This window comes from Ciconia boyciana, chromosome 6 (assembly GCF_034638445.1).
Source record: "Ciconia boyciana chromosome 6, ASM3463844v1, whole genome shotgun sequence".
Classification (NCBI taxonomy): domain Eukaryota; kingdom Metazoa; phylum Chordata; class Aves; order Ciconiiformes; family Ciconiidae; genus Ciconia; species Ciconia boyciana.
The window spans coordinates 17,217,107-17,244,681 of NC_132939.1; the positions used below are offsets into that span (position 1 = coordinate 17,217,107).

At 40.0% G+C, this 27,575-nt stretch overlaps 1 protein-coding gene across 8 annotated transcripts in view; it reads right to left on the reverse strand.

Moving 5' to 3' along the window:
- Positions 1–27,575, reverse strand: part of PTPN5 (protein tyrosine phosphatase non-receptor type 5) — an 89,454-nt gene that overhangs the window by 61,044 nt on the left and 835 nt on the right. For 2 of the 8 annotated variants that reach the window (XM_072865723.1, XM_072865724.1), the window contains exons 2-4: positions 24,428–24,574; positions 23,274–23,434; positions 3,514–3,624 (exon numbers count right to left, since the gene is read on the reverse strand). In XM_072865723.1, the coding sequence (XP_072721824.1) occupies positions 3,514–3,523 (10 nt within the window). In that variant the 5' untranslated portion in view covers positions 3,524–3,624; positions 23,274–23,434; positions 24,428–24,574. Of the gene's footprint in view, positions 1–3,513; positions 3,625–23,273; positions 23,435–24,427; positions 24,575–26,059; positions 27,243–27,464; positions 27,495–27,575 lie in introns of those variants that run through there. The other 6 variants (XM_072865730.1, XM_072865725.1, XM_072865722.1 and 3 more) reach the window with 5 other exon arrangements.

Genomic DNA, 27,575 nt, shown 5'->3' on the forward strand with positions numbered 1-27,575 from the left:
GAAAGAAACTGTACTAAAGCAATAAGGACCATATAACTAAAACTGACACATGATAATCTACCAAACAGATACTTGTCAAAAAGAACAGACTGTTTTTTAACTTAACTCTATGTCGAAATCAGGGTCCCTGTAGATGCAAACCTGTAGATGCAGTGCCCCTTGGCACTGCAAACTGCCTCATTTTAATAATCTCTCTGATTCTTAGATGCTGTTCAGAGATGGACTGAGATTTTCTACAGTTTAATTTTCTACAGTGTTGAGTTTTGTGTACACACTGCAGAAGAAACTTGCTTTAACAAAGATTTAACTGAAAGACCTCAACTTCAAACTGTCAACCCAAGTGCACACTCCTTCAAAAATAGCACATTAATTTTGCTCATCCCCACAGACTCATGTGACCTCTTTTATCTGTACCCTGTTTTCCACCTGCACCCCAGCAGCTCATGGCTGTGTCTCACAGCTACAGCAAAACTTTTCAAGCCTCCAGGAACACCATCCAGTTTTATTTCACTCTGCACACTTTTTGCTTCATGCGCTATGTTGGATGCAAGCAAATACAAAATCTAACATGAGGCAGTTCTGTGAAATAAATAGACTCCTGGTTACTTAAAATGACCATTTTTCAATCTAGTCCATCATTTTATGGTTTCACCATCCCTTTTCATTGGCTGGCACAAACACATCCTAACAGTTTCCCCAAGACATTTTTCAGAATTTGAAAGTGAACGCTGGTTTAACATTTGCCCTCCAACCTACCCTAACCAAGCAATGCATTAGAAGTGTCTCATTAGCTCACATGCCCTGCAATGAAAATGACAATATTTTCTTTGTATGTGTTTTATTGATTGCTCAACTTAGGCAGTAAAACACTGGAAACCTTCAGCCACATTCTACATAGCATTTTCTGCAATGTTGAATTTTATTAGTGTGTTTGTGACAGCTGAACAGAATGATACCTTTTTCTTAGCCAAACTTGAAATAGGGGCCAGTCTACAGTCCTATGACAATGCCTGGACAACGACTTTTACTTCAAACATTTATTGGAGCATCTTCCGCCAACTTTGAAGACATGGATTTGCACTTCATACACCATTTCCTGAGTCAAATTACTATCATTGATACATTCTAATTGTCTTTGCTTCTTGTGCCAAAACCAGTCTGTTCAGCCACCTCAGACTGAGGCCTTTTCAGCAAGCATGCTTGCCAGAAGCAGCTATACAAACAGACTTTCTTCCATGGTACTTCACCAATGCTTCCATGCTGACATTATTATGTTAACACGAAGGCAAATGCATGACCTTCAGCTCACATTCAGCTAGAAAGCTTTACCACCAGGTTTTTTTGTTGGAACTATTCCACTTTGATGTCACATGATAAATGATTGTCGATCTTTTCTTTCTCCCCTCCCACATCAGGTTTTCCCAGGCTAAGCTTTTCTGCAATAAAAACAAAACTGTTTCAAAAACTTGCCTTTGTATTGCCCACATATAAAGAGTAAGCCATTACCACTGCTGAATTAAAGATCTTTCTGATGAACAACCTGCAGACTATGTACATGAACACATGATATTTTGGCCAAGAAGAATTCAATGGAGATGAGGAGAAGCAAATAAAGAGGGGAACACTTCTCTTACGGCAGTGTCAAAGCCTAAGTGAAAACAAAAGGGGAAGAAGTGAAGTCCCATATGAACTGGGGGGAAAGGCAAGAAAAAAGAAAAAAAAAAGCATTACTCTACCAGAACCATTCACACATTTCCCCCCAAAGCAGCCATATTGGTGGACAGGAAATAGGAAGTGAAATGTGAAAGACTTCTGAATATACTCAGAATCCGTAAGCATCATATACCAGATTTATACTACATAGATGTTTTTGTTTTTAAACTACTCAGCTAAAAATAGGTGGTGTGTGTGGTTTCTATGTTGGTGGATGGATCAAATTCACTCATGGTTTAACTCCATACTTTTAACTACGTTTTACTGCAAATTTCAATGCAGGGATAAATCTGATAAACTCTGCAAAGTGATTTCTGAATTCACTATTTTGTACAACCAGTAGAATTGCATTTACATCTTGCTTTGAAATTAATATAGTTTGTGACTATAAAGATCAGGTAACATACAATATGTTTTTACTTATGCTAAACTATCAAGACTAAGTGCTTTGAGGCAAAAAGTGCATGTTTGCCATTTACTGCATGTTTGTACATGTCCTCACATAACGAGGCTTCCAATTATTTGGCACACCTACACACCACCTCAATATAAAAGTAAATAATACTGATGTTTTATGGCCTAGGTTTAACACTGGCCTCAAAGGATCTGGACAAGACGGTATAACACAAAGCCTGTAAAGAACACTAGCATGACTCTCTGAGCTTATAGAAAGGAAAGTGCATCCTTTCCGCCATCAAATCAGTGGCAAGCATTGAGTATCACCTGGCCAAAGCTGACCACTTATATCTAATCTGTAAAGACAATGTGAACACCCAGGAGAACTATTTGTAGGCTACCTGAAGTTTCTCAGGATTCTTATATAAGCAATAAAAGGTCACAGCTCATAAAGGGCTTTTCAGAAGTAAAGCATACAGCAGGTGGAATGAACCCATTCACCTTACAGCTTGTTCGCATACAGAACATGTTTTTGCACTCCAAACGCTCCCTAATAAAGGCTCTTTCAGCACCCACTTTCCATAAGCTGGGCCTCCTTCGCAGCATGGAGTTGAGTCCAAAGGCACACCCGCAGCAGCTGAACTGGCTTCTGTACCGTAAAAACAACCACAGACTGCAATAGTCTGCAAGACATCTATACCTGCAAGGTGGTATGAAAGGCTGGTCCAGTGCATCATAAAGGCACGTTTAGGTTGTAACCAGAAGGTAAATAGATCAGCTTTCTAACTAATAAAAAGAAAAAAGGTTTATCTACACCAGATGCATGATTGAAAGTCCAGTAGCTCTAAGATTCCTCATTGTGCATATAGGAAACACTTTCTGGTAAGAGACAGAATATGCTTAGAACCAAGTCCAGAATGACCTGAAAACACCTACTTCCTTGATGATTAAACAAAACTAATTTACTTACTTCTTACCACAAATAAATAAAAAACATGTTTGAGACAGCTATGGACTCAATTTAAAAGGACTTTCTAAAGAGCTTTTAGGAGACAAAAGCTCAATGCTTTAGGCTTCCTTAGAAATCCTAGTTAAAATGAGCTTTATAGACATCAAGTAGGTAATGGAGGTAAAACGGACTCTTTGCATTATGTGAGAACCACAGCTAGATTAAAAGATATAGTCCATTACAAAAAGATCTAGCAAAAAGTACCTTCCATGCTAACTGGGCTTTGCAAAACATTTAGAATCTGCAATGATTTTTCCTTTTTTTTTTTCTCCCCTTGTTCCTTGTTACTTTCATTCTCCAAGACGATTAGGACAAGTTCTGAAAGAGTGTATGACCGTTTTTCATCTGTAGTGAAGTGACAGTATGATACATCTGATCTTCCTTGCCTTACTTACCATCTGACATGCACTCAGTCCTTTCAGTCACATAGTAGCTCAGTCCTAATGTCTGCTCCAGGACAGATGGTCCTCTGGGATTATCATTTACATCCTTTATGCACTAGAATCCTAAAAAATAAGTGAAAAATCTAAGCTTTAACACTATTAGCTGTCCAAGAATCATTCAGGGCCTTTACACACAATTTTTCTTGAAAATAAACTCTAAAAGACCATGATGTGATATTCATCCAGAAAGGAAGTATCAAGCCACTGATCTGTGGGGTGGGGGAAAGCATGGAAAGGAGATGAAGCATATTCCTTTGTTGTTACTGATTCACTTGCTTTTGCTTATTGCCTGCATGTAGGAACTGGGATCTACCTGAAGCCTTCCAGGTGTCCAAAGGGTATGTACCATAAAGTCTTTTAGTATTTAAGGAAAAAGGGGCCATACATAAGCTAAACTCCCTTAGGAGCCATCTGCTCCATATGGAAAAAGCTGAAATCATAACAGCCAATTTCATTAAAATCTCAGAGAGTACTTAAAGGTCTGTGAGTACAAGACAGAGACCCTTACTACTTATTTGTGAAGGACTGCTAAATGTGTCATACCTACCACACCATGGGGCTAACTGAATACATAACTTGGAAACAGACAGTCCATCATAGCCTGAGAGACTGTGTCCAACATGCCACTCAAAGCATAGCAAAAACATGCAGACATGTAGCAAGAAATTCAGCTCTAACAAACTGCAAGGACTTTTTCTTTCTCTACAAATTCTGCTAAGGGAGGGGCCAGAGATGTATTCTTTGTCCAGATGATACAGTACTCTGCCTCCAAGGCTTGTATGATTTGTCATCTACTTCTAAAGCACCTTGCACTCTGAACATCAAGCCAGTTCATCCACAGTCTCATCCAAAGCCCACAGAAACCAATACAACTCTTTCTATTGATGCCAACACACTTTGCATCACAAACCCAATCAAGAAGTATCCTGAAGAACAAGAGTATAAAGGGCTAAATCCAGAAAGTACCTTCTCCTACAGAGGTCCTGTTGAAATCACAGAGAGTTCATTTCACTAGAAACCGATCTTTCCAGTTTTGAACGTGCTAATAATTCAAAGACCACCTAGATACCCAGACTTCACCTCTGACACTGGGACATGAGGTGACCACTGCATATAGATAAGCACATCTGCATGTTAAAGAAAAACATATTTAAAAGCAAGTCACATTCTTAGGAGACACCAGGATACAACAAGACAGCATCCAGGTAAAAGCAAGTCAGCAGAGTCATGTGTTAGGCACTCCTCAAAAAAATCACCTCAACCAACATAGCACATCTTAGTATTAAGCAATCCTCTGCTACCCAGGACAAGGGACTACTAAGTCAAGGGAGGAAACTTGCTGTAGAGGCCTGGATACACATGTATCTTTCACTTGTAATACAAACATAGTAAAGAGGAACTATGTAGGTCCAAGAATAAGAAATACTGTCTGTGTACACAGTGTGTGTCAAAACAGAATCTAAAAGTTATTCTTAAAACCAGAAAAATCAGGCATGAAGCATACAGATGGTATTTATGCTTTTATAGCCACTTAGAAACATCTCTCCCTCCCTCACAGGAAAAAATGACAACCAATTATTTTCAGCTAGATGTTTTTAAGTTTGTTTTCTGATGTGTTTGCTTAAGTCAAAGCTCAAACACAGAAAAGATGCCTTGCAGGCAAGTCCCAAGGGGAGTCAACCTTCTTTTACAGAGCAGGTGCCATTCAAAACAACTAACAAGCACCATAAAAAGATGGTGTGGATAGTTCTGAGTCCACCACCAGCACCCCCATTGCTCCTCTGAAACTTCTGGCGATCACATAATCACCAGCTCTGGGCAATGGTTCCCAAGAAACAGGCTTCACAATGGACTTGTTTCACTCCAGCAGCATGTCCGTGAGGTACAGAACCAAGAAGTAAATGGATTTCATAAGGTATTGCCACTGGAAAAAAGGAATTGGTGCCTCTTGACTCAGTACTGAAGGCCAAACTATGTGCCCAAACTACACCAGGTGGTCTAATAAGAGATGCTATGCCTCTCTATACAGCTGTCCTTAAGTTACCTTGTCTTGACACAAAGGGCTCCAGTATCTGAACAGGTTGCCCCAGTATATAAAGTTATTACTTCTGTTAAATGGAGGTGTAATTGACTCTGCATGCACTCAGTCCAATGCAAACAGAAGACAACATTGATAAATTCAAGCAAGAAGTGCCTACCGCTTTTGCAAAAGCAGACTAAGAGTGTATACACAGTTACTGTGGTTTAGCTGACACAAGGTGGCTTGACCACACATCTCCGTTTTTAGCATAAAGCTATTTGCAATGACAGCAGCCCCAAATGCTGTTCTTTGACCTTCCTTAGTGCCTGCAGTCCACCACAATATTTAAATGCTGGTGTAAAACAGTTTTCTTTACACACACTGCTGTGCAAGAACTGGGTATCATGACGTTTCCAGAGAGGTCAAATGAATAAGAATTAATGCTGAAGCTGTAGGCACAAGGCCTGTACCTCTAGGCCCTTGTAGCATCTAGAAAGAAAGAGGTACCTCTTCTTAAGCTATATGCAACTGTTGTAGTCTGCCTTCAGTACAGTTGCCTTGCCAGACTTCACACTTAATCCCTTTCTCTACACTGCCTCTAAATTCAAGTGTTCCTCCTCTGCTTCCTGTTTCCCCTACCATGTAACTTAGGGACAAGTGTAGTTTTAAACTGTTGAAGGAAATAAGCCCATCTGTTGCCTAACATGCTCCATCTTTCTGTCTCTCTAATGGCATGTGAACGATCAGAAGAAAATACCACTAAAGCAAGGAGACGTAAGAATCACTCCTGTCTCTCAAAATGCACACAGCCTTATTCTCAGTTATCTTACATCTTGCAGTTATTATCAGCGCAAAACTGATGTGAAAACAATACTCAGATTTGGTAGCATTTTACACCTACTTTACACTGATATAGAAGAAAAATGCTGCCATGTGCCCATAACTATGAGGAAAACCTTGAAGGCAGAATAGTTTTACAGAAAGCTAGTCACCTTAAACAATAAAGGCAATACAACTGCATAACCTTGCTTTTAAAACTCTTGTGTGTCCTTCGTAATACTGACATGAGCAGCTAAAACTAGTCACAGAAGCACTTACTCATGTGTGTAAGTGCCAGCAAAATCAGGCTCCGAGTTAAGAGAAGATTTCAGCACTTTGTTTTGCTCTCTGTGAAACTGCTAGAGGATGTGTCACAGAGGACTGATAAGCAATTGCAAAACTTCTGGTAGCAAGTACTCAGCAGCACATTCAGACTACTTCATGGAAGCAAGAGTGACCTTATCTTGTACTCTGTATGAGCAAAAACCCATGTTTTTAAGCTACCAGGTTAATTTTTGCTGAAAACACTGGCATAGTCTGCCCAGATGCAAGCAGAAATTGTGCACACAATTATCTGGATATATACTCTGGCATTGACAGAGCAGCAAAGCAGGTTAATGTGCAGGAGCATCATCACAGAATGGTGAACACAAATCCAGAGGGCAGAACACAAAATGATAAAATGGTGTATTGCCACTGTACACTTTTTGCCTGTTCTGGGAAGGACGTAGAATCTATTCCAAAGAACACATCATTCAGGCAATCTGTAGCGATGTTGTGTTGTAAGATGTTCCCTCACTCCATCTACAACGCCAGATCAGACAAAAGTATTTGCCTGAAAAAGGACTACACACAGCCACACGCTCTCCAACCTTTTGTCCTTATATTCCCTTTTCTCCATCTTAAGAATGGACAAACCTAAGACAGGGCCAAGTCTCCTGGGACAGAGGAACAGAAACATGTTATTAAAATAAAGTGTGTGCATAAGTGGTTTCTGTCTTGGGATCTGAAAACCAAGTTTAATTAACCAGCTGAGTGGAAGGCACAGTTTATATAATGCAGACTATCTGTGGACTCTTCCCAGTCATCCCATGCAACCCCTTGTAACTGCTAGTCCACATAATAGCAATTTTTGCTGGTAAAGATACAGTAACTGGGATGAGGGATCTAGATGCCAACTTTCACAGAGATTAAGAAAAAAGAAGCAAGTGTTTAAAATAGAGGAAATAAGAGACCAATCCATATTACACAGGCTACAAAGTAGTTCTGTAAGGGAAATACAGCTTCATTGCTTCTTGAACTCCTAAAAATTAGTTTGTCATCAGACAGAAAGTTATTCAGTGCTAAAAGGATATTGACAGATTCTGCCACTGTCAATGAAAGAGAGTCCTGGAAAGAGTCTAAAGACTTCTGCCTTTCTCTACCTGTACTCTGGAAGTCTGCTTTCTGAAATACTGTATGCTTATGAGATAAGCCAGTGAAAAGTGTGATAAACTTGGAAAAATTTTAGCTCTGGGAGCAACTGAGGTCTGTCCATTGAATAATTGATGATCTGGTTGTCAGGCCACAGAACTGTAACTGGGTGGTCTGGGATTTTGTCTTTGGTTTCCAGTGTCTCCATTTTTAAGATTCAGCTCACAAGATTCTTTCCCATTCTGTGTTTGCAGAGTTCTTACCTCCGTGAGTCCTTATTTCTTGAGGAATTTAAATGAGACTACCATCCAAACAACCAACACCTCAGGTTAGCTTCATGTTGCACTTAAGATGATCTAACCTTCCACTGCTGCTGAGAGAGGGATTTGTTTCATCCTGCTCACTCTCCTCTATTGCATCATATCCATCTATCTTATCTATCCATGCAGCAACAAGGCTGCTGCTTCAGCTTGCAGAATTGATGGAAAACTAATTAATTTGGGGGGTGGATTAGTCATCATTGGAGGAGTGAAAAGGGAATCATCTTCAGTGGAAGCTCACTGCTAGATTAAATGCAAAGTTGAACTGCACTCTGCTTACAGGGATTTACAGAACTTCCCTGGGTGTTCAGCTCAGTAGTATCTGCACGTATATTTTAAAACTATGGATAAGCAAGTATCAAACAGAAATCCACTCCTTTGTTACAGCATACTAATTTTGTCAAAACCTCACACCAATTTTATCAAAGAGAGATCAAACCTCAATCAGGGCAGTTAAATACAAAACTTTCCAACAACATTCCCACTGGAAAAAACAACAGTTTTTTTCCAGCCATTTTTTAAAAAAGGTAAACTCAGATAATAAAACATGATATGCATGGCTATCCTAGTGAACAATTATAGCAATTACTTGAAATTCTGATGTCACTCACGATAGATATATCAGCTGGTAGTTTTAAAAACTTGACTGTATATTAAAAACTATGACCAATAGTGTTTTCTGTGCATAGAGATAAACATCCTGCTCAAGGATCTGAACTCTTATTTAAAAACAAAACCAAACATTAGGAATAAAAAGCACCCAGTATGGTTCTGAGACACATATGTGGCTGCGTTGCATATTCCCTGCCTACACTGACAGTGTGGGAGCTCTGTTAGTCATCTAATGCGCATATTTGCTTGGCACAATGCCTTTACTTTCTCATGCAGGCAAGAAAGATGATCACCAGTTTATTGTATTTTTACATCTTCATTGCATGTTCATCAGCCAGTATGACCAGGCCTTCCCAATTTAAACTACAAGCTGTTAGGAGACAGATCAGTTCAAAGTGAAGCCCAAGAACTGGAAGGTTGTTAAGCACATCTGTAAAGACAAGGGTGATATCTTAGATTCATGCTGCTTAGACACATTTTTTGGTGGGACCTAACAAAATGTTTATTTTAAGAATATGGACCTTTTATTGAATAGAAGCCTAATTTAGTTTTGCTTTCAACCCCAACATGGATCCTTTTACTATCTTCAAGGGCATTAGAGGTTCTCAGTTGGCTTGCTTTAACTGTCCTTCTCTGCCTCCATTCTGGAGAAAGTTGGAGCAGAACCTGAATTTAGTTTTCACGTAAGGCTGTCATAAGACCTCCTTGCCCAGACTGCAGCAGGATCACACTGATCCCATCCTTCTGGCATCCCAATTTCATTCAAACCATACAAAACATACAAGGCGTGCCTTTTTAGTGTAATGTTGAGGATGAAATCTGAAGAGGAAGGGAGATACGCAGAATTTCCAGGTGCCTCAATGTTGCCCGACCTTAAAGGAGTGACTCTGGCCATTTCCCCTCCAAATGCCCCTGGATGCTGCAAATTAGTATTTTACCATGACATACTTCATGTTACAACCTGCTTTATATAGAATTAACAAAGCACCAATTCAATTGCTTTCTGACACATGGGAAGAAGTGCTTTGAGGGGAGGTAGCTCACGCTGTTTCTTAGATATCGCAGTGGTGAACCCACTTAACATTGACTACTGTATTTATGCCAAGGAGAAGTCTCATGCTGCCCCACTCCACTGGAAACTGGCAAGGCCAACCTTCAAGGGCAGTCTGGGACTGCCTTGTAGGACCTCTTCTAACCCCTTCCTTATTTTAAGTGCCTTAGGCAATACGGGCTGCCATGTCTCTGCTGGATTTGTCCCAGAAGCACACAAGTTTGGATTCCTGAGGACTGCAGTGCTTTGGTGTAATGTCTGCTGACTGCGCTCAGTGTGTTAGTTCTAGCCAAATGGAACAGCTTTTGAGAAGTAGAAGTTCAGAATAGGTAAGATCTGGTCTGATCTAGTGGAGCTCTGTCTTTAAATTCTATGATGGTAAGCGACAAGAAATATGTGGGAAGCATCCACAATAATCAACCATCTCAAGCTAATTAGCAATTAATTTAGTGAGCTACTAAAGTCTAGCTAAGATGAATCCTGAGAGATTCTGGTCACAGTTACCCTGATGTAAATCTAGATTAACTCCTAGAGAGAACATCAATCTCCATGACAGTTACTTCAGATTTACACCCAGCCACTCAGAATTTGTGCACTTGTTTTCACAGCCGTGTGGGAGATCTGTCTCAACACAAATCAGCTCCGCTCTCCTGGAGATTCTGCAAGGTACACAGCTACATTCCTGTAAAAATCTAACCTCAGTGAAACGGGGAAATTAAATTCTCTGCTCTGATGAAACCTAAGCCTCCCACATAACATACAAAAACCGTGCTACAGAGCCAGCCACTACAAGCGGTCACAATATCCTCCTCAGCTCTCAGTCTTCGGGCAGTAAGGATAATTCCCTCCCACTGGATTTCATGAAGCACAACAGCAAGCATCAAAATTACTACATTCTTCTTCCTAGGACTCTTATGAGTATTAGGAATACCAGATCCACAGAGTGCACAGTTTTGAGTCCAGTCTCGCAACCCTACCAAAATCCATGTAAGGCTTTCAAGGTCATCTTTCTAAGAGGGGGTAAATACCTTCTGGCCATTAGCACTACCCCATGTGATATACACCGCAGCTGCGTCAAAGAAATTTGATATGAAAAAGGAGTTACTGTCCTGCCACACAGCCCTTCGCCCTTCTACCAACTGTACTCAGCTGTGCATTCCCATCTCTGCACAGCCATCACTTCCCCCTTCCTTTACCCCTTAAGCTAACCGCTGGATTAAAATGATATAATGCCCCTTCCCACTCACATGAATCCCAATGCAAGTAGCACAGCACTGCTCATGAAATTCTAAGTTGATTCAGGTAAGAAAATGTTTGTATGCTTCTGGGTGAGCCAGAGTACAGGTCATGAGTAACCAAGACCAGAAACAGATCACAGGCCACATATAAATGCAAGTGCTGTAATTCTGAATTCAACATATGTCCAGAGAGCTTGTCAAACGGTTTGTGGAGACATTATGGAGAGATACTTAGAGCCGCTTTTGCTAGATGGTTTAAGTTCACATTAAGAACTTGCATCAAACTCATTCACATGGGGATTTTTTTTTGAAGTGAACTATAAATCTCCCGATACCAGCCTAACTTTGAAAGAACTGGACACATTCCTACCCCCATTCCACTGATTATTATGTTCACGCTGGAGATCCTAACTGCCTCACCTCATTTTATCCTTTGCAGGAACTGGCTATCTGAAGGAGCCCAGAATCTACTTGTTATTCCTTTGTTTCATGCCATAAGTGGGATTGATAGGGTTACTCAAGATGATCCAGCAAGCTCAGAGCACAGCCTTCATGCATTCATAAGGATGTTGCAGAGCTCTATTTCATTTTGGAATCTTTTTTTCCTGCTCTCACATGCAGTATCGCTCTGAAGACCATTTTGCCATTAAATATTAGTGTGGATTCATGATCTCTCAGCATTGAGTCTCCATCAAAACAGCCTGATCAGCTTATGAGCAAGCATCATACTAGCAAAGCATATGGCATGAGTAAAGGTAGCCAACATTTTCATGGTTCCCAGCATTTGTAGAGTTCAAAAAGCATAAGTCAGGTACATCCACAAGTAGAATACACAGAATATATGTCATCACTAAGTAAGCTTTTGTCTTCAGTAGTATTCTAAAATTTAAAAAAATTAAGCTATTTTCATGGTTAATGCTAGATTGGAGGGGTGCATATTTTGAATCTATAAAATTGCTTGAAAAGAGACAGTCCTTTTACAGTGAAGCATTTTAAAGGACCCACTCTCTTTAAAAAAAAAAATTTAAAAAAGAGAGAGATAAACAGACAGGTTTTTACATGAAAGATAGAAAGATTAGTTCTGACTTAAGTATTTAAATGAAGTGGCTGGAAAGTATTTGGCAACCAACAACTTGAAAACAAAATGGTAATTTTTAGAGTGGCACACTTTTAAAGGTAGTATATAATAGCTAAATAAATGCTGATCTTTACAAAAGACGACATTTTAGGCAAGCAATTCTACACAAAAGAATTTCTTCTATATAGGCCAGTTTGGTTCTTAAAATTAGACCTCCCCAAAATTATTAAACTTTTATTAACTTGTCTACAGGTACAAGTTATGTCATAGTATAGTAGGATGAGTATTTTAAGAATAGTTATTCCAGAATGAATACGTCTGTACGTGAAGTTGTTTAGGAAGTTATTGCACAGTGATGTTATATGGATAAACTGTAAGTAGTACAGAATATTGTAGCATCCCACAAATAAAAACAAATCAACATTTTTCTGAGATAAAGCAAAATAATCTAGCCTCCAGATGTTCCAAGAACAAAGTAAATCCCACAGCACCCTATAATGCTTATCTCAACCCCCATAAAATTACTGGGCAGAAATAAAGCTAAAATTACACATAAGTCTCAGGTGCCTTTTCTGAACTTAACTGAGCTTCACCAACAGGTGGGATAGGAATTCAACTGATTACTGAGGGCTGGGCACGAATATCCTGCTTAATTTCTAGAAGACTAACTGGACACAAAGCAATGTGTCTTTGTACCGTTTCTCCAGGATCTCCCCAGCTGACTCATCCTTCTGCCTGAAGTACAGCAGAAGGGTGAAACAGAGTTTTTTAACAGAGATGAAAGTAAAACAAAGTAAAATGGAATCTCTCACATTATCAGAATCAAAATGCTTTGTATAGTAGCAAGAGATAGACTAAAACCAAAAGTGGATGCCAATTTGCAAACTGCCATTAAATTTCCAGGAAGCTAATCCACCAAGGAGCATACTGCACCCTAGAGAGTCCTTAATTAATAGTGTCACATTTGCAATAGGTTAGTTAAGGTTGTGTCAGGATTTACATTATAAATCTGTAATTATATGTTAGTAAAACAATCCTGAAACTTACTGAAACATGATATACAGGGTTCCATTCCAGGAAGACAGATTCTGGGAAGGAGGTGGGGAGAAAGTGTTAGTATCAGGGGAGATTGAATTTCATGTTTTAATCTGAAAATACCAAAAAAAAAAAAAAATAAAAAGCAAGCTTGGGACCATTTGACCATTTCAAGTTCCAAAAGCAGAGAACATTTTGGCAGGTGTTTAAGGCTGAATCCTGGAGGTGGTAAATGCCCTTGACTCTGATCTCACTGGGACATATGGGTGGTTAGCATCCCCCCAAAGAATGAGGGATTACCAGTGTCCAAGTACTCATTTATATCAATGGGCATTAAAGCACATAGAGAGCTTGATCCTGCTTCCATCACAGGGCTGATAACATCTACAGTCCAGGGTCAGGAAGATAAGCACTATAAACTTCCAAACATGATGAAATATACAATATATGAGAGCTTTGCACACAGAATATACTTTGCATTAGATGGAGCATTACTCTCCCCTTGATGTTTTTTTCACAGTATCTTGGCATTGTTTCTTCGGTTAGAAAACATATAGTATCAAATTTGGAGCTCTAACCTCATCAGCTGGAGCAAAGTGCATGCCTCTGACTTCTAATTCTTGGAAATGGATTGCAGTAGTGGGGATGGAAAGCAGCATTAGACAGTGTTAAGAGCGTGGACGGAGCGGACAGAGGCACTTCATGACCATCCAAGTCTGCAGTAAGTAGTCTCAGTACTAAAGTAAGGCCAGCAAGGTTAAAAGTAAGGATGGTAAGGTCAAAATAAAGGCAGTAAGTAGTTTCAGTACCAAATGAAGGCCTATCTGCTGACTGCTTCCATCCTTCATTGTCCTGAGGTCCAGGCACTGGTGCCCCTAAATGCCCTGTGATACCCCACTCTGTATCCTTCAATATTTCTGTTACCTTCACAGAGGTGCACATGTGCCCAAGAACAGCCTTCAGAGTGCCTCAGGCCTTGGCTGTAGCCAGGTCTGTCCCACTTGTGAACCCCAGCCAACTGGCAGTGGGGCATGGGAGGATCCTCCTTTTATCCCGCCCCATGTATTGTGGCTGTGTGTCCAGGTGACAGCAAAATGGTACCAGGGCGCCAGGGCCATGCCACAGCCTCCCCTGCTTGGGCTCTGCCAGCTCAGCACTGGTTACCCATGGAAAAAACAGTATGTTTCTTCCGGAGTCCAGTGCTGTAGCTCAAAAGGCAGCGGCAGTCTGTTACGACTTTTCTTACAGAATAAGCTGGGTATAACAACTCAGGTCCTAGATCAGGACTCAGGAGCTGCCTACCCTGTCTAAAACTTCCCATATTAAGACAGTATTGTCTTAATTTTACTTAATTGTATTAAGTATTTGGACTCTACAAGCTACTAAAGAGCCATATATTCATGTATGTGAAACATGACCACCCTTAATGTACCAAGGTTTGAAAAGTTTATCCATTCACAACGTTAAGACCCTGTAAGTCAACAATCAAGACACTCATCCTGACTAGCAATTACTGATTAGAAATCATACTGTAACTCAGAACCTTGCCTTTCACACACTGTTGTCTCCCCAGCATAAACCATGGTGAGCCTGACCTTCTTGCATAATTCCTCCCTTTCTACAAACAGACTGAGTTTATTAGCGTGGTAAATTGATCTTAAGAAGGATTCAATGAGAGAGCAGACGATGCTCTAGAAAGAGAACAGTTTTCTTGTTTCTACCATTGTACCAAATAGCATCTTCCTGTTTGCTAAACAGCCGCCTGCTCAGGTTAAATTGCCCCATTGATCTTGGGGTGCTCTTATCACTGAAGGGAGCAGAACTGGTTATCCCAAAAGGATGAATGCAGCACCTCAAACCATCAGTGTATCACTACTGTATCCATTTAGCCTATTGCTGCCACAGCCTTAAAAATTAATGAGTTCTCTAGGGAGTATACAGACATAATGCTCAAAGCAAAGGAAGCTGCTGCCAATACTGTTTTCCTCTCCCAAGACACCACTTCAAGTCAAAACAGAATAGCAGCTTTTTCCCCCCAGCAGAGTATCAGGATCCTTTCGGACAGAAAAAATACCTATGCTCGTGTGGACTTGAAATTTCACAGCCTGCAAGCCATCACCATGTAGTCCAATCTTGTTCCCTCCACCATCTGGGGGATTTCTGCCATCAAGTTCAACATGAAGAGGAATTAAGCTTCATTTTGGGGTAACTTCTGAAGTTATCTTGGTCCAAGTTTTGTGAAGATGCTAAGCCTTGCTTAGAAATAATGACCTGCATACAACTAAAGGGAGTGCTTAGTTTCTCCAGCTCTAGCACTACCTTGATTTCTTGCTTTTCCTTTTCTGTGCAGCAGTTAACAACACACCCACAGACATGATATGGAACATACACAGAAACACAGGTCAGCAAAGCTATTTATGTAAGGCCCCTTCTTTAAGGAATTATCTCATGCAAGGGGGAACATAAGCAGATGGGGCTCTGCTTCTGCATCATATTCCTCAAATATGAATGCCTGGCAGGTACAGAGGGGAACAGGAACAGTCACACTCTCACCCTTTCCAGCCCTTGCTTTTCACGGCATCACTGCACACAAAAGACACAAAAAAGAAACAGCTTCTTTTGCCTTCCAATCCCTTTGCTTCCCCAAAACCACTCCCCACATCAACTAGTGACACTGAGAAATAGTCTGCCAGAAAAAGGTTTAGAAATCCGCAAACAAAATGAGTTAAACATTCAAAATTATGATCAATTAACAGCTCCAAAATGACGCAATAAGAGATTAGCACAGCAGAGCAGCTTTAAAATTTACACTGATCTAAGGTCTGAGATCAGTTCTTGACCAACACACAAAAAAAATGCTTCTCTAGGACAAAGGACCAATATCGTGTAAATCACTATGACTAGCAAGCAAGGCTTTATTTAGCCTGACTTGTTAGCGAGATCTCAGATTTCTGCTCATCTCTAGCTCTGGTAACTTATGAAGCATCAGCTCCTAAAATCATGCAGCGACCAAAGAAGAAAGTTGGCAATCACAAGCAAGCAGATGCAATGCTTAAGTTCAATATTTCAGGAAATGGCCCAGAAACAGCTAGATTAATGTGGCATCTTCCAGGACCAATACTGGCTTCAAGATGATATTTCCAAATAATCCACTGTGTTCTCAGAATCAGAGAGCATGAGGTCCATAGCAATCAGTTGCAAAAGAGGAACAAAAACCAGAAGCAAATGATTCTTTTATGTGTCCTGTAGTGGTGGCCACCAGCTCATGTCAGTCCATGATAAAGTCCCTTACAAACAAGGCATTATGTGTGTGGGTCTCCGCTCCTGTTACTGACAGGGAAATCTCAACAGCCAGTCTACTATCAGCTGATACCATTCTAGGCTAATAGTCTGTAATAAACTTGATCCCAAGGATACTGAATGTCATGAAAGCAAAGTTAACCACAAACACCCCTCAAAAGTTTTTTGTCCAAATCTAAATAAGATCTACAAGTTACCACTGCTGTTACTGGTATTTAGGGCTCTAGAAGACCGTTATCAACATGTGAAAAATTGTCATTAACTCTCAAAACTTACTGGAAATCCTTATCCCTTCCAAATGCACTGAACACCTTGCTTAAGGACAAACACGCAACACATTGTAACAAAAGGACTAAAGAAAACACAGAACTGCATTATCATATCCTAACCTACCTCACAGTATTTTCTCAATTCAAAAGCCATAAAAATAGAATAATTTTTTCCCCCCAAATTCATGTTAGATGGCACATCAGCTACTGTGTTAAAGCAACACTGGCAAATATTAGGAAAAACAAAGTACAAAAATATTTGAAGCAGCTGCATGCAGTAATTTCTATAAAATCTCCTTGGTTCTAGCTACTTATACATCATCTTTAATTATGTGGGGTGTGTTCATCTTCAGGTCATCACATATCGAATCCTTTTGATTTACTTTAGCTGACACAGGTAATTAGCTCTCTAGAGGTTTGGAACTTCTTTCTCATTATCACTTTTTTTTTTTTTTTGCCTTGGCTACTTGTTTCTGCTGAAGCACTCAGTTGCCACTAATTTTATGCTAAACAGACTTCTCCCAGCTAAGCTGTTCACTGGATTTACAGGCAACCTGCTGCATGCTGCGACTTCAGAAATTATGAATGTAGGCAATTCTATAGCTTCCAGGGAAAAGCTGCTTCTTTCATACTTGGACAACATCAAACAGAAGCTGCTAATCTGAGAGGATGTAGTGGACAAAGAGGGCAGTTTGCACTTCCTTGCTTTGAAGCCTTTGTGGCAAAAGGTTACTCAGCTCTCTGTGAGACAGCGAGCTTGAAATACATAGCTAGGGGAGATGACACTTGGGCTGGAGAGTGACAGACACAGATGGCAAGGATGAGAGCCATGCACAGAGCAGCAGACATTGGTATCGTCTGAAAAAAAGAAGGAAGAAAAGCTTGTAGACATAAATAGGAAACTCTATATTCCAAACTGGAATAAACATCCAGTTTCAAGGACAGTAAATCAGCTTAGAGACCGGCTCTCAATTTCTACTTCTGTTCAGTATCAACAGCCAAGGGAGTAAGTGGGATGCCTTAATAAAGCAAATTCCCAAATGACAGCAGACACTATTCCAGCTAGCTTTGGACTGCCTTCTCTTCCCAGTGTAATCAGCAATCCCATAGGCACAGCTTTACAAATTCCAGGCCACCAGATAAATGCCAGTAGGCTGTGACAGAACACAGTAAAGCCAGAGACTGTTAGCAGGACCTGACTTTTAAGCAAGCTTGCCAAGCAGAAGAGAATCTTTTTCTAAATCCTGGGTACACAGGTAATGGTCTCCTCTGTCCAAACACAGGAACCAGCACCATGCCTGAATCAGTATCTTACCACTGGTACAATTTTTTTGGTTAAAAAACCTTTATGTAACATTAAAATCATGCCCAGGACTGACACAAAGCAACAGTTCTCAATTCAATCTAATGCAAGCTAATATAATCTAATCCACTGAAGGATAACAGACTGAAAACTGATGTTCTGAGCTGCACAGAATACACTGCAGATAAAACATACTGTTGCTTAATTGCTGGTTCTCTCGTTATCTAGCATTGCTATAAAACTTTAGAGCACCGAATCTCCATTTGTGATCTGCTGCCCACTGGCAACATCCAGAACTGCGGCAAATGGCCAAAACTATATTCAGTAGCAAGATCTACGGTGTTTACAATCAGGAGTTTGAGGGGTTAAGGTGCCAGAGAGTGCATACGAAATTCAGAGGGACAAAGACAATGTTTTTTCCTAAAAAATTCAGGACATAACCCTGTTGTACATGATGCTTAAAGCTCAAAAGAGATAAAAGTTAAGAACAAATGGTAGTGCCTATTTCAGGGAAAAAAATACATAAACTAGAGATGTTATAAAATGTACATAGCATGGAGAATGTTACACATGCTTGCAGTAATTCACCACAAAGAACAGAGCACTTAAGGGTCTGAAAACAGTGTTTAAGACAATAAATAACAGGCTAAAATACATACAGCGTTTGGGCACTCAACTCCTTATATATGTCAGTGCAAGTTAGGCATCATGTAAGTATGTGAGAAGTCCCCCTCTAATTTAAAAGAAAATGTTAACTATTTTAATTATGTGGCCATTCTAAACAGGCTCTGAAGTGCAGAAGCAATCACTGGCAGAATAAAATAGCCGTTACATGGTTTTTAGTCACAGGATTTGTTACAATAATTCACAAAGCTCCCAGCAGTTTCATAACAAAGTAGTCACATCTGCAGTTTCACAGAAATGATCATGTCTGTGCCAATGTTTCATCTTATGAATGTTTGCAGGCTCCGATTTCCATGTTTAGAAGAGGACTGAAACAAGCCAATTAGTTAAATTATTCCACCTCTCTGACTTGCTATTCTCAAACTTAAGGAGAAAATGCTTCGGTCAGTGTAATGGAATGGTGGTAGTGATCTGTACTGGCAAGGGAGGCTCTGCTCTGAAAGGAGACAGCTACAGCCAAGCCCCAGGCTGGTAATATGCACTGTTACTGAGACTGAAAATGAAGGAACAGATGCTGTTGGAGTACCAAATGGAAGATGTTCTGGAAAAGAAAATAAACAAATCTAGCCATACTCAACAAGTCAAGGTACAGGAAGGAAGCAGCAAGCCTCTGTACCTAGAAGTAAAACGGGCTCTGCAGAACCATCAGAAAAAACATGTACTACCTGATGAATAAAATGGATACCCTTACTCAGAATCTCTGGATGATGCTGGAAAAAATATTAAGCATATTTTATTTACCTGTATTAAAAAAACAAACAAAAAAACCCCGAAACCCAAACAGGCAAGTATAATTCAGTGAACTGACAGTAAATTCAGAAGTGGCATCATATACCCAAGGGAATGCTTCAAATAACATCTCTGGCAAAACAAGTACTCTCTTAGAGAGGCTGAATCAAGATGCCTAGCTTGCTTCTAAGTGTCCTGACCTAAACAGTATGACCTAAATCTTGCAAGAGTGGAGAAAAATGAAACCTCAAACCCATAAGGACTCCCACTGCCATTAGCAGGCCTGCAATAGTTTGCCTTCCTTATAGTTTTATGGCAGTACATACCTGTATTTTAAATAGCCCAAATTTTGGTCAAGTCCAAGACACCACCATGAGATGCAAAATTTCATTACTGATTGAGAAACACATTGAATACATCCAGGGAGATCCAGCTGCCTGCCTTTTGAGTAGGTAGCTACTCAGTAGCAGAATTGTAAGAATAAGTCTCCAGAGTGGCTGTGAGAAAAGCTTCTGGTGCTTGTGTGTTGTCACCATAGCTGCCCTTGACAACTGTCAACCTACAACCCATGAACTGCTTGTGACAACCTCATTTTCAAAGACCAGCTGGGATCAGTGAACAGATTCAATGGACTTCTGCTCCTCCATACTTTTCTCAACCAAAGAAGAAACTTCTCAACTCCTCCTCTCCCCATCCCCTTTGCATTCACTTACAATGGTCATTCTACACATGAAGTAAAGCTGTGGTCTTGGCAAGCTGGTGGGAGGCAGGAATGGGGCTACAAAAAACAACCCTTCTTTAGGACTGAAATTAGGTAAGTATCTGGCTGACAAAAAAAAAAAAAAAAGCTAGTTACTGTTGGTTTAGCCCACCTCAGCTTTTTGAATCCTGCCTTCCAAAAGGATCAAAAGCTTGTTATACTCCAATGGAGCCCTCCCCTTACCTCACATCCATAAGGTATTCACCTCCACCTAAAAAAAGCCTGCAATGCTGTTGGTTGCTAAAAATCTCCTGCCATGAAAGCAGCAGGAAGAGAAAGAAGGTAGTAATTGGAATGACCTGCTTTTACAGACTGCAAGTCATCTATTATGAAAATAGTTATTATTTATAGCACCTGAGACATACAGTTCAGAACAAATACCCTCACCGTGCAAAATTCTGAGCTTTTTTCAGTAGTTTTGGTTATTCAATGATATCTGAAAAAGCTCTCTGCATCTTTACAAAATGCCAGCATTTGTATTTCCTAACAAACTCTAAGATACCATTAGAGGTTCATGATATTGCCGGTGTTACAAACAGAATATGTTCTCCCACTGAAGGGGAGTACCAACTATCTGCAGGGAAAAAGGAAATGTTTGTCTCTCAAGGTAGAAACCACAAGGATTGCTACTTTCTGGGGTGCGGAAATAGGGAAAAAATTAGATACTACCTCATTTTGAAAGTGAGGTATACATTCGTCCAAATGAATTCATCATCTAAATTCATCTAAGCCCCCCCTGCTAAGAGGTGAAATCAATAGAGAATTAAACTATACATTAAATGGTAACATAAATAGTATGCTGTACTTTTAATAATGAAACAAGGTATGCACAAACTTAATATTAGTAAATACAAATGGTCCTGTAAGCTTTGATTGACTCTAAGGATGTGAAAGTTTCAAGTTTCTGCATCTAAGAATGTCAGAAACAATATAGATAGGTTATGAAAACACCCACCAAAAAAAAACACCCCACCAAAAAAAAAACACCCCACCTGAACAGAAGTATAGATGAAATAACTGAAGGTAATGAAAACATTCCAAATTACATCTCCTCAATAAAAACATTCTTTTCTAAAAGATTTTAAATTTAAATTTAAGTTCAATCACAATTTTAGAATATGTTTGAACTCACAGGCCAACACTGAATTTGTTGTAATATTTCTTTCGACTCTCATTTGCAACGATTTCATAGGCTGATGTGGTCCCATAGTGCAAATACTCCACTGTCAAGTACTTAGGAACCTGACATGAAAAACTTAACTTCCAACTCGGGTATTACAAAGAAAATCTAAAATACTTACTGATTTTTACCCAAATTCCTACAAATAATTTGCCTGGTTTTTTTTTGAAAGGACAATTTCCTTCAAGCACCTTGTTTGTTGCTTTGCATGCATCAACAGCCCTCCACTGTCCCATGTCTGCTCCTTTGCCATTTCAAACAATTTTATACTTTACTGACTTAAGTTTAGAGACTAGTGCTATTCTTACAGTTTCAGCATCTAATTCTTAATGACACATAACACAAGTTATCTTTACCTGTACCCCTTGCATTTGAGTAAAGGGCATACATCTCCAGACACACAGAGAACTCACAGGATCTAGGGAGATTGTGATTTCTACGTATAATTCTGATTTCAGTAAACACGCATTTCAAGAAGTAACAGATGTCACAGAGCCACTTCTCTGCTGCACTAGTAATACAAGATGCATCATTACCTGAATAAACAGCTACAACCGTAAACATAAAGTATTCTTCTAAATAGAAAGTATTCTGTTCACTATACAGATACAGAACAAAGGGAGTACATATCTAAGAGGACATTTAACCTTAACTTCTCATATTGGGTTTACAGATGAAAATATAGATCTTTACCAAAGCAGATGTACTTTGAAGATCTTCATGCTTTTGTTACACTTCAACTTGCATTGTTATTGGACTCCTTTTGTTTTTTATTCTCCTTTAGGTTTAGATGTGATTTCACCAACTTCTGCAATAGTAATTTATATCCAAGAGTCTGTCTACAGAGGGGTACCTACCAGAATAGCCATTCTGAATATTTAGGCATATACATTTCCATGTTCACAGTCTGCTTCTGTAAGAGGTGTGCATGTGTGAAAAATAAGCTTGGTACACTAATGTTAGCAAATTTCCACATGTAAATTAGACCTCCACTTCCCAATGAAATACATCCATCTCCTGCATCTCTCAGGGTCACATAGGAATGAATGACAGGATTTGATCACTGCCTACTTATAAATAGAAACATACTTTGCAAGATTGCTTTCTGGATTTACCGTTTCTTACAAGAACTGTGTAATGCAGGTGAAAGGAAAGGGAAGCCAAAGATTCTTCCACTTTTTGAAATGGAAAAATCTAAGTCCACTGGACTTATCCACTAAAATATCCACTAATATTGATTTTTTTCTCCCCAAAAGCAGTTATCAATCTTGTATCTGCCAAGTATAGTGTTATTTTTGTATTTAATATTGGAGTTACAACTGTGCAATATATTTCAAGGCATAATACGCAGTGTTAGTGTCCTATAGTCCTGACCTGTAACCTGTTCCCTACTGACAGGACCCTATACTGCAAAAAGCCTCAGTGATAAAAAAGACTTTGCAAGGGCATGGACATCATTCATATGAAATATTTTGCACGTTTCATGACATCAATGATTTCATGACCATTGTCAACTGCAGGTTCCAGCCTTCTGCAAATGAACTAACATCTTTGGAACACACAGCTTTCAAAATGGAGACTCCTTTGGAACCAGTCACGCTGTAAAGCTTACAACATTTGCTTCCTAGATTTCCTAGCAGTGCTAGAAACAAAGTAGTTCAGAAATGATGGGTGCAGATCTCAGGTTCACCAGGGTAAATCAAATTACTTCCTCTAATGTAGAAGGATTCAATTCACACACGTAGAGAAAACCTAATTGCTCCATGGTCATATTAGCGTAACTGAACAGAAACAAACGCATCTACACAGGTCCTGAAAGCAGACTCTAGCCCACTATTAAGTTTCTTCAGTGCAATAACTTCTTGTAAAGTCAAGGACATCTAGTCCTCCTTAAGACTTACAATTTCAGACTAGACTACGGTGCCATCTTATGCTGTCAGTGTCTGCCAGGAACTCTGGAGCTCTATCCTCCATCAGCTTCTTTAAGGAACATTCTTATCTTGCACAAAACTGCTGTCTTCAGAGTCCTGGGTGCTCATCAGCACTTTTAATGAAGCATGATCTGTGGACAAACCAGTGGTAGAACAATTCTAGTGATAAGTGAATTACAACATTTTAATGATTTTAAAAAGCAGTGTAATTAAGACTAGCTGTGTCATAACTCATGCAGTTTGATGAAGTGATGTATGCACACAGATGTCAGTTTGGATAGTGACATGTTAGCTGTGTGCGTGACAGCAGGCAAAACTAGTGAGCAGGCTCTGCACACTGCAGCTATTAGTAACTTCTCATTGAAGCTTTCAAAATCTGTCTGAACCTCTGGCACATCCAGAAGTACCAAGTTTGCACACACAGGATTATGAAGATAGGTATCATCCTAAACAAATTAATGCACATAAAAGATATTACATGCAGTTGGCGCTCTTTCTAGCACTCATTGCTATTTGAACCCAGCATCACATATTCAATTCTTTTAGAAAAGATGGTCTAAATGGCTTTATTATACTGCAGTGATTGACAAGGCTAGTCTGAAAATGTTTATCTGATGCTATATAAGGAAGATCACAATCTCCCTGTAACTTAAGCAAGTTGCTTATATCTGAAGAGTGAGTTTGTGTCAAAAACAAGAGTTCATGTTAACACATGCAGTTCTGTGTGTCCACAGGTCAGCATTGCTATAAAAATGCAGAAGGTCGCACTATCTAGCTGTTATACCCCTTAGCACAGTAGTAAAACACAGAATTAAACTAGTTATGATACAGAATCACAAAGAAAACAATAAACATTTTTTTTTTTATGCTAGAGGTCCACCTCTTAGAAATACTAAATATTTTGGGCAGCTACCCTTAACCTTAAACCAGAGTCAGACTGTTTACCTTCTACTACACCAGTCTCTTAGAGCTGCAAACAGGGATTTGAGCCCCACTGAAACAAGTTATGAAAGGCTGCCCCTGTCCCAAACAGGTTTGGAGCCAGGTTATATGCAGCAGATCACTAAGCAAGGAAGGGCTAAGAGGAAAAAAGACACAAACCAAGAACATACAGAACCACTTACTGTAATTCTAGCTGGTCACAAATGAGGAGTCTTACAACGCAGGAGATTGAATCTGACTTCTAACATGCAAATTATTACCATACTAGCTCTTTAAAACGTTGCTCAAAATCACAGGTCAAGTTGGTTCCGTACCATTAAGGAAGGAGTCTGAAAAGAGCCAAAAAAATAATTACTGTGCCTGAGCTCCATAGTGAGATAAAAAAATCTTGTCACCTTCCAGAGATATTCAAGACTCTTGTCTTTCTTGAATATCATGGCTCACTCACTATGCGGTAGCACACATATATATTCACGAGTTCTTTCACTTGCATATTTTGTTTGCAGGGAGTCTCAAATATCCTCTAAAGTAGAAACACTTTATATCTGAAAACTAAAAATAAACTCTTTAAACCATTTAAACAGCTTAAACCATGCCTTATCATAGGTTAAATCTTGGGTCCCATCAGTCACACTTTGCTGTGGTCTACACAGGATAAGAACTGAACTGAAAGAGAAATGCAACAGCAAAACTCTCAGTGATTTTAGTGAAGGTGGGATTCTGTCATGCACCTTTTAAAAAGCTACAATTCAGAAAGCCGCTTCTACTAAAGCCTACAGGGCTCTAGTCTCCACTGCCTCTTCTGCCTTTTGACTCAACATCCCACAGGACAGAGTGATCTGGTTAAGCAGGTTACAACCAACAAAACGTAGGAAAACTCCCTGACTTTTGGTTAGGGTTTGTTTGTGGACAATTGTGAGGTAAAGCCAAGCAAGTGGAATTCTTTAATGTAGTCTTAGACAAATTTACTAATTTTATTCTGGAAACAAAAATGTCCTAATTTGTACATTAACTTCACTCCCTTTGTTGAACAAACTTAATTTCCCTATCTTATCTCTTCTGTTGACAAGCCCAAACCAGAGCTAAATGGCTGATCTTTTTAGGCAGAGGCAGAAAGTCAGAACAGAATTTTTTTTTTTTTTCCTCCTGTGCTGCAAATCAGTGTAATTGCTCCTGCTGCAGCAACATCTGCCTTTCCAGATACTGAGAAAGCAGATACTGGAAAGCATCCTGCTACATAATGGAATTTTGAGATCCAGAAATCAAAATAAATGCTTGTAAATAACTTTTCTCCCCTCCCCCCTCCCCTTTTTTTTTTAAGCATAAACTGCATAACAGAAAACAGCTCTTCCATTTCAAACCAGTACTGGTACTCTTACATTCCATACCTAAACTGGTACTTAAAAGCTGAATGTGTTTATTTGCTTTTCTGCTTTGTACCTTATCTATATTAATATCAAAAGATGCATGTTATAATCATTCAGATTTGCATTCTTGTGTATTCTATCATTTATCACAGTAAATTGTTACTAAGTTGATGGTCTTGCTATTTAAAGACTCTTGTTCTAGTTTTACATGCATGACATCCAGTCAGCAACACTCTCTGCAGTGGAGTGGCAAACATTTTAAAGCTTAGCCCTTAAACCACAACGATAATGCTAAATGAGAAGTAAAAAAAAAAAACCAACAAAAACAAACCCCAACAAACCAACCCAAACAAACAATAACAAAATACAAGAAAGAATAATGCCTATTCAATTATAACAAAATGAATTATACAAGTGAACACAATGTGCTTACCTTCTTGCACATACCTACTGAAAAAGTTGGGACTCATTATACGCAAATGTAAATTAAGAGTTCTGGTGTCCATTTTATTCACATTGAAGTCAACAGGCTAAATTTTCTCTCAGTGGGCACATATTGAGCCCCTGAACAATCCTTGGCTTCAGATATACAACCCTAATTCAAATATATCAATGAAAACACTGGCAAAAGCTCTACATTCTGCTACTCCAAAGGAACAAATTGGAAAACAAGTGTAGGGCAAGCACAGAGAAAATTTTTACTTCAGATATTCTACACAGTAAAACTGAGCACTGTCACGTACCACACAACTTCTGCTGAAATCAGTGTGGGCTCCAGATCTATCCAAGATTTGAACTTGATCCCTTAACTGTATAATTTATACAAAAAAGAAGTTCTCAAACTGCCTAACAAAACACTGTGATCAAACAAAAAAAATGCTTCCTCAATATATACAACACTCATAAAATAAAAAGAGGGCAATGCAGCCACGTTTCTTTTGAATCAGTAATTTATTGCTCTAACACAAGCACAGAATCTGATCCTCAGCTGTAAATCTTCACCAATCAGGTGGCAGCCAGTGGAGCTGGATCCAAACCTCAGAAACTTTGTAAATAACGCTGTAATGCAAAAGCTTAACCTACTAAATTTGTTTTTCCTTTCCAAATATAATGTAAGAATCACAGTCTCACTAAAACGTAATTGCATAACAAGATAACCATATGTAAAGTTTGAAAAAATCCTCTTAATTGCAACTAAGCTCACAGGGCACATGTGAAGCGTCTCTTCTGTTCCACCCATAACTCCACCAAAATCCAGCTGCACGTAAGTCTCCAGCTTCCCAACACTTTATTACCTACAACGCCAACTATCCTGCTCTCAGCACTGCCACCTAGTAGAAAGTGGCAGTGTACCACGGGCTGCCTGTCACATCAGCTCTAAGGCAGCAATATTCCCGGAAAGCATCGCAAAGCTGTTGCTGCTGCTAAAATTTTAACTGCAGCCAGTAGTTAACTACCGACTATACCGGTTTGAAAGCAGCCTCCCCCAAAGCCCCCAGCCCTTCCCAGGCGAGATCCGCTAAGCCCATACATCAGCATCTGCTTCGCCTATCGTGGCGTGTTCTCTGGCGGGGGAAAACAGTGAAAATTCATATTGCAAGCTCCCAACCTTATGCACGCCGCCACCACGCCCCGGACCCTGCGACCGGCTGGCGGAGGGCAGGGAAGGGAGCGGGCGCCTCAGGGCTGTAAGCGGCGCCGGAGGAGACGGGCTGCCGGCCGCCCTCAGCACTCCTCGCAGCTTCACGGGCAGCTGCGTGGAGACCGCGGGAGCGGGCACGCACCGCCGGCTGCTCCCCCCCTCCCCAGGCAGCCCCTACGTGCATCAGCCGGGCTTATGCGGCTTGCCCACCTCCGAGCACCGTCCCTTCCCGGGGGACCGCGCTGCTGCTGTTGCATCTCCCTCTGTGCAGCAGGACGAGATGGGAAGCGGCTGCAGGAAAAGCCAAGCAACAGACCTACC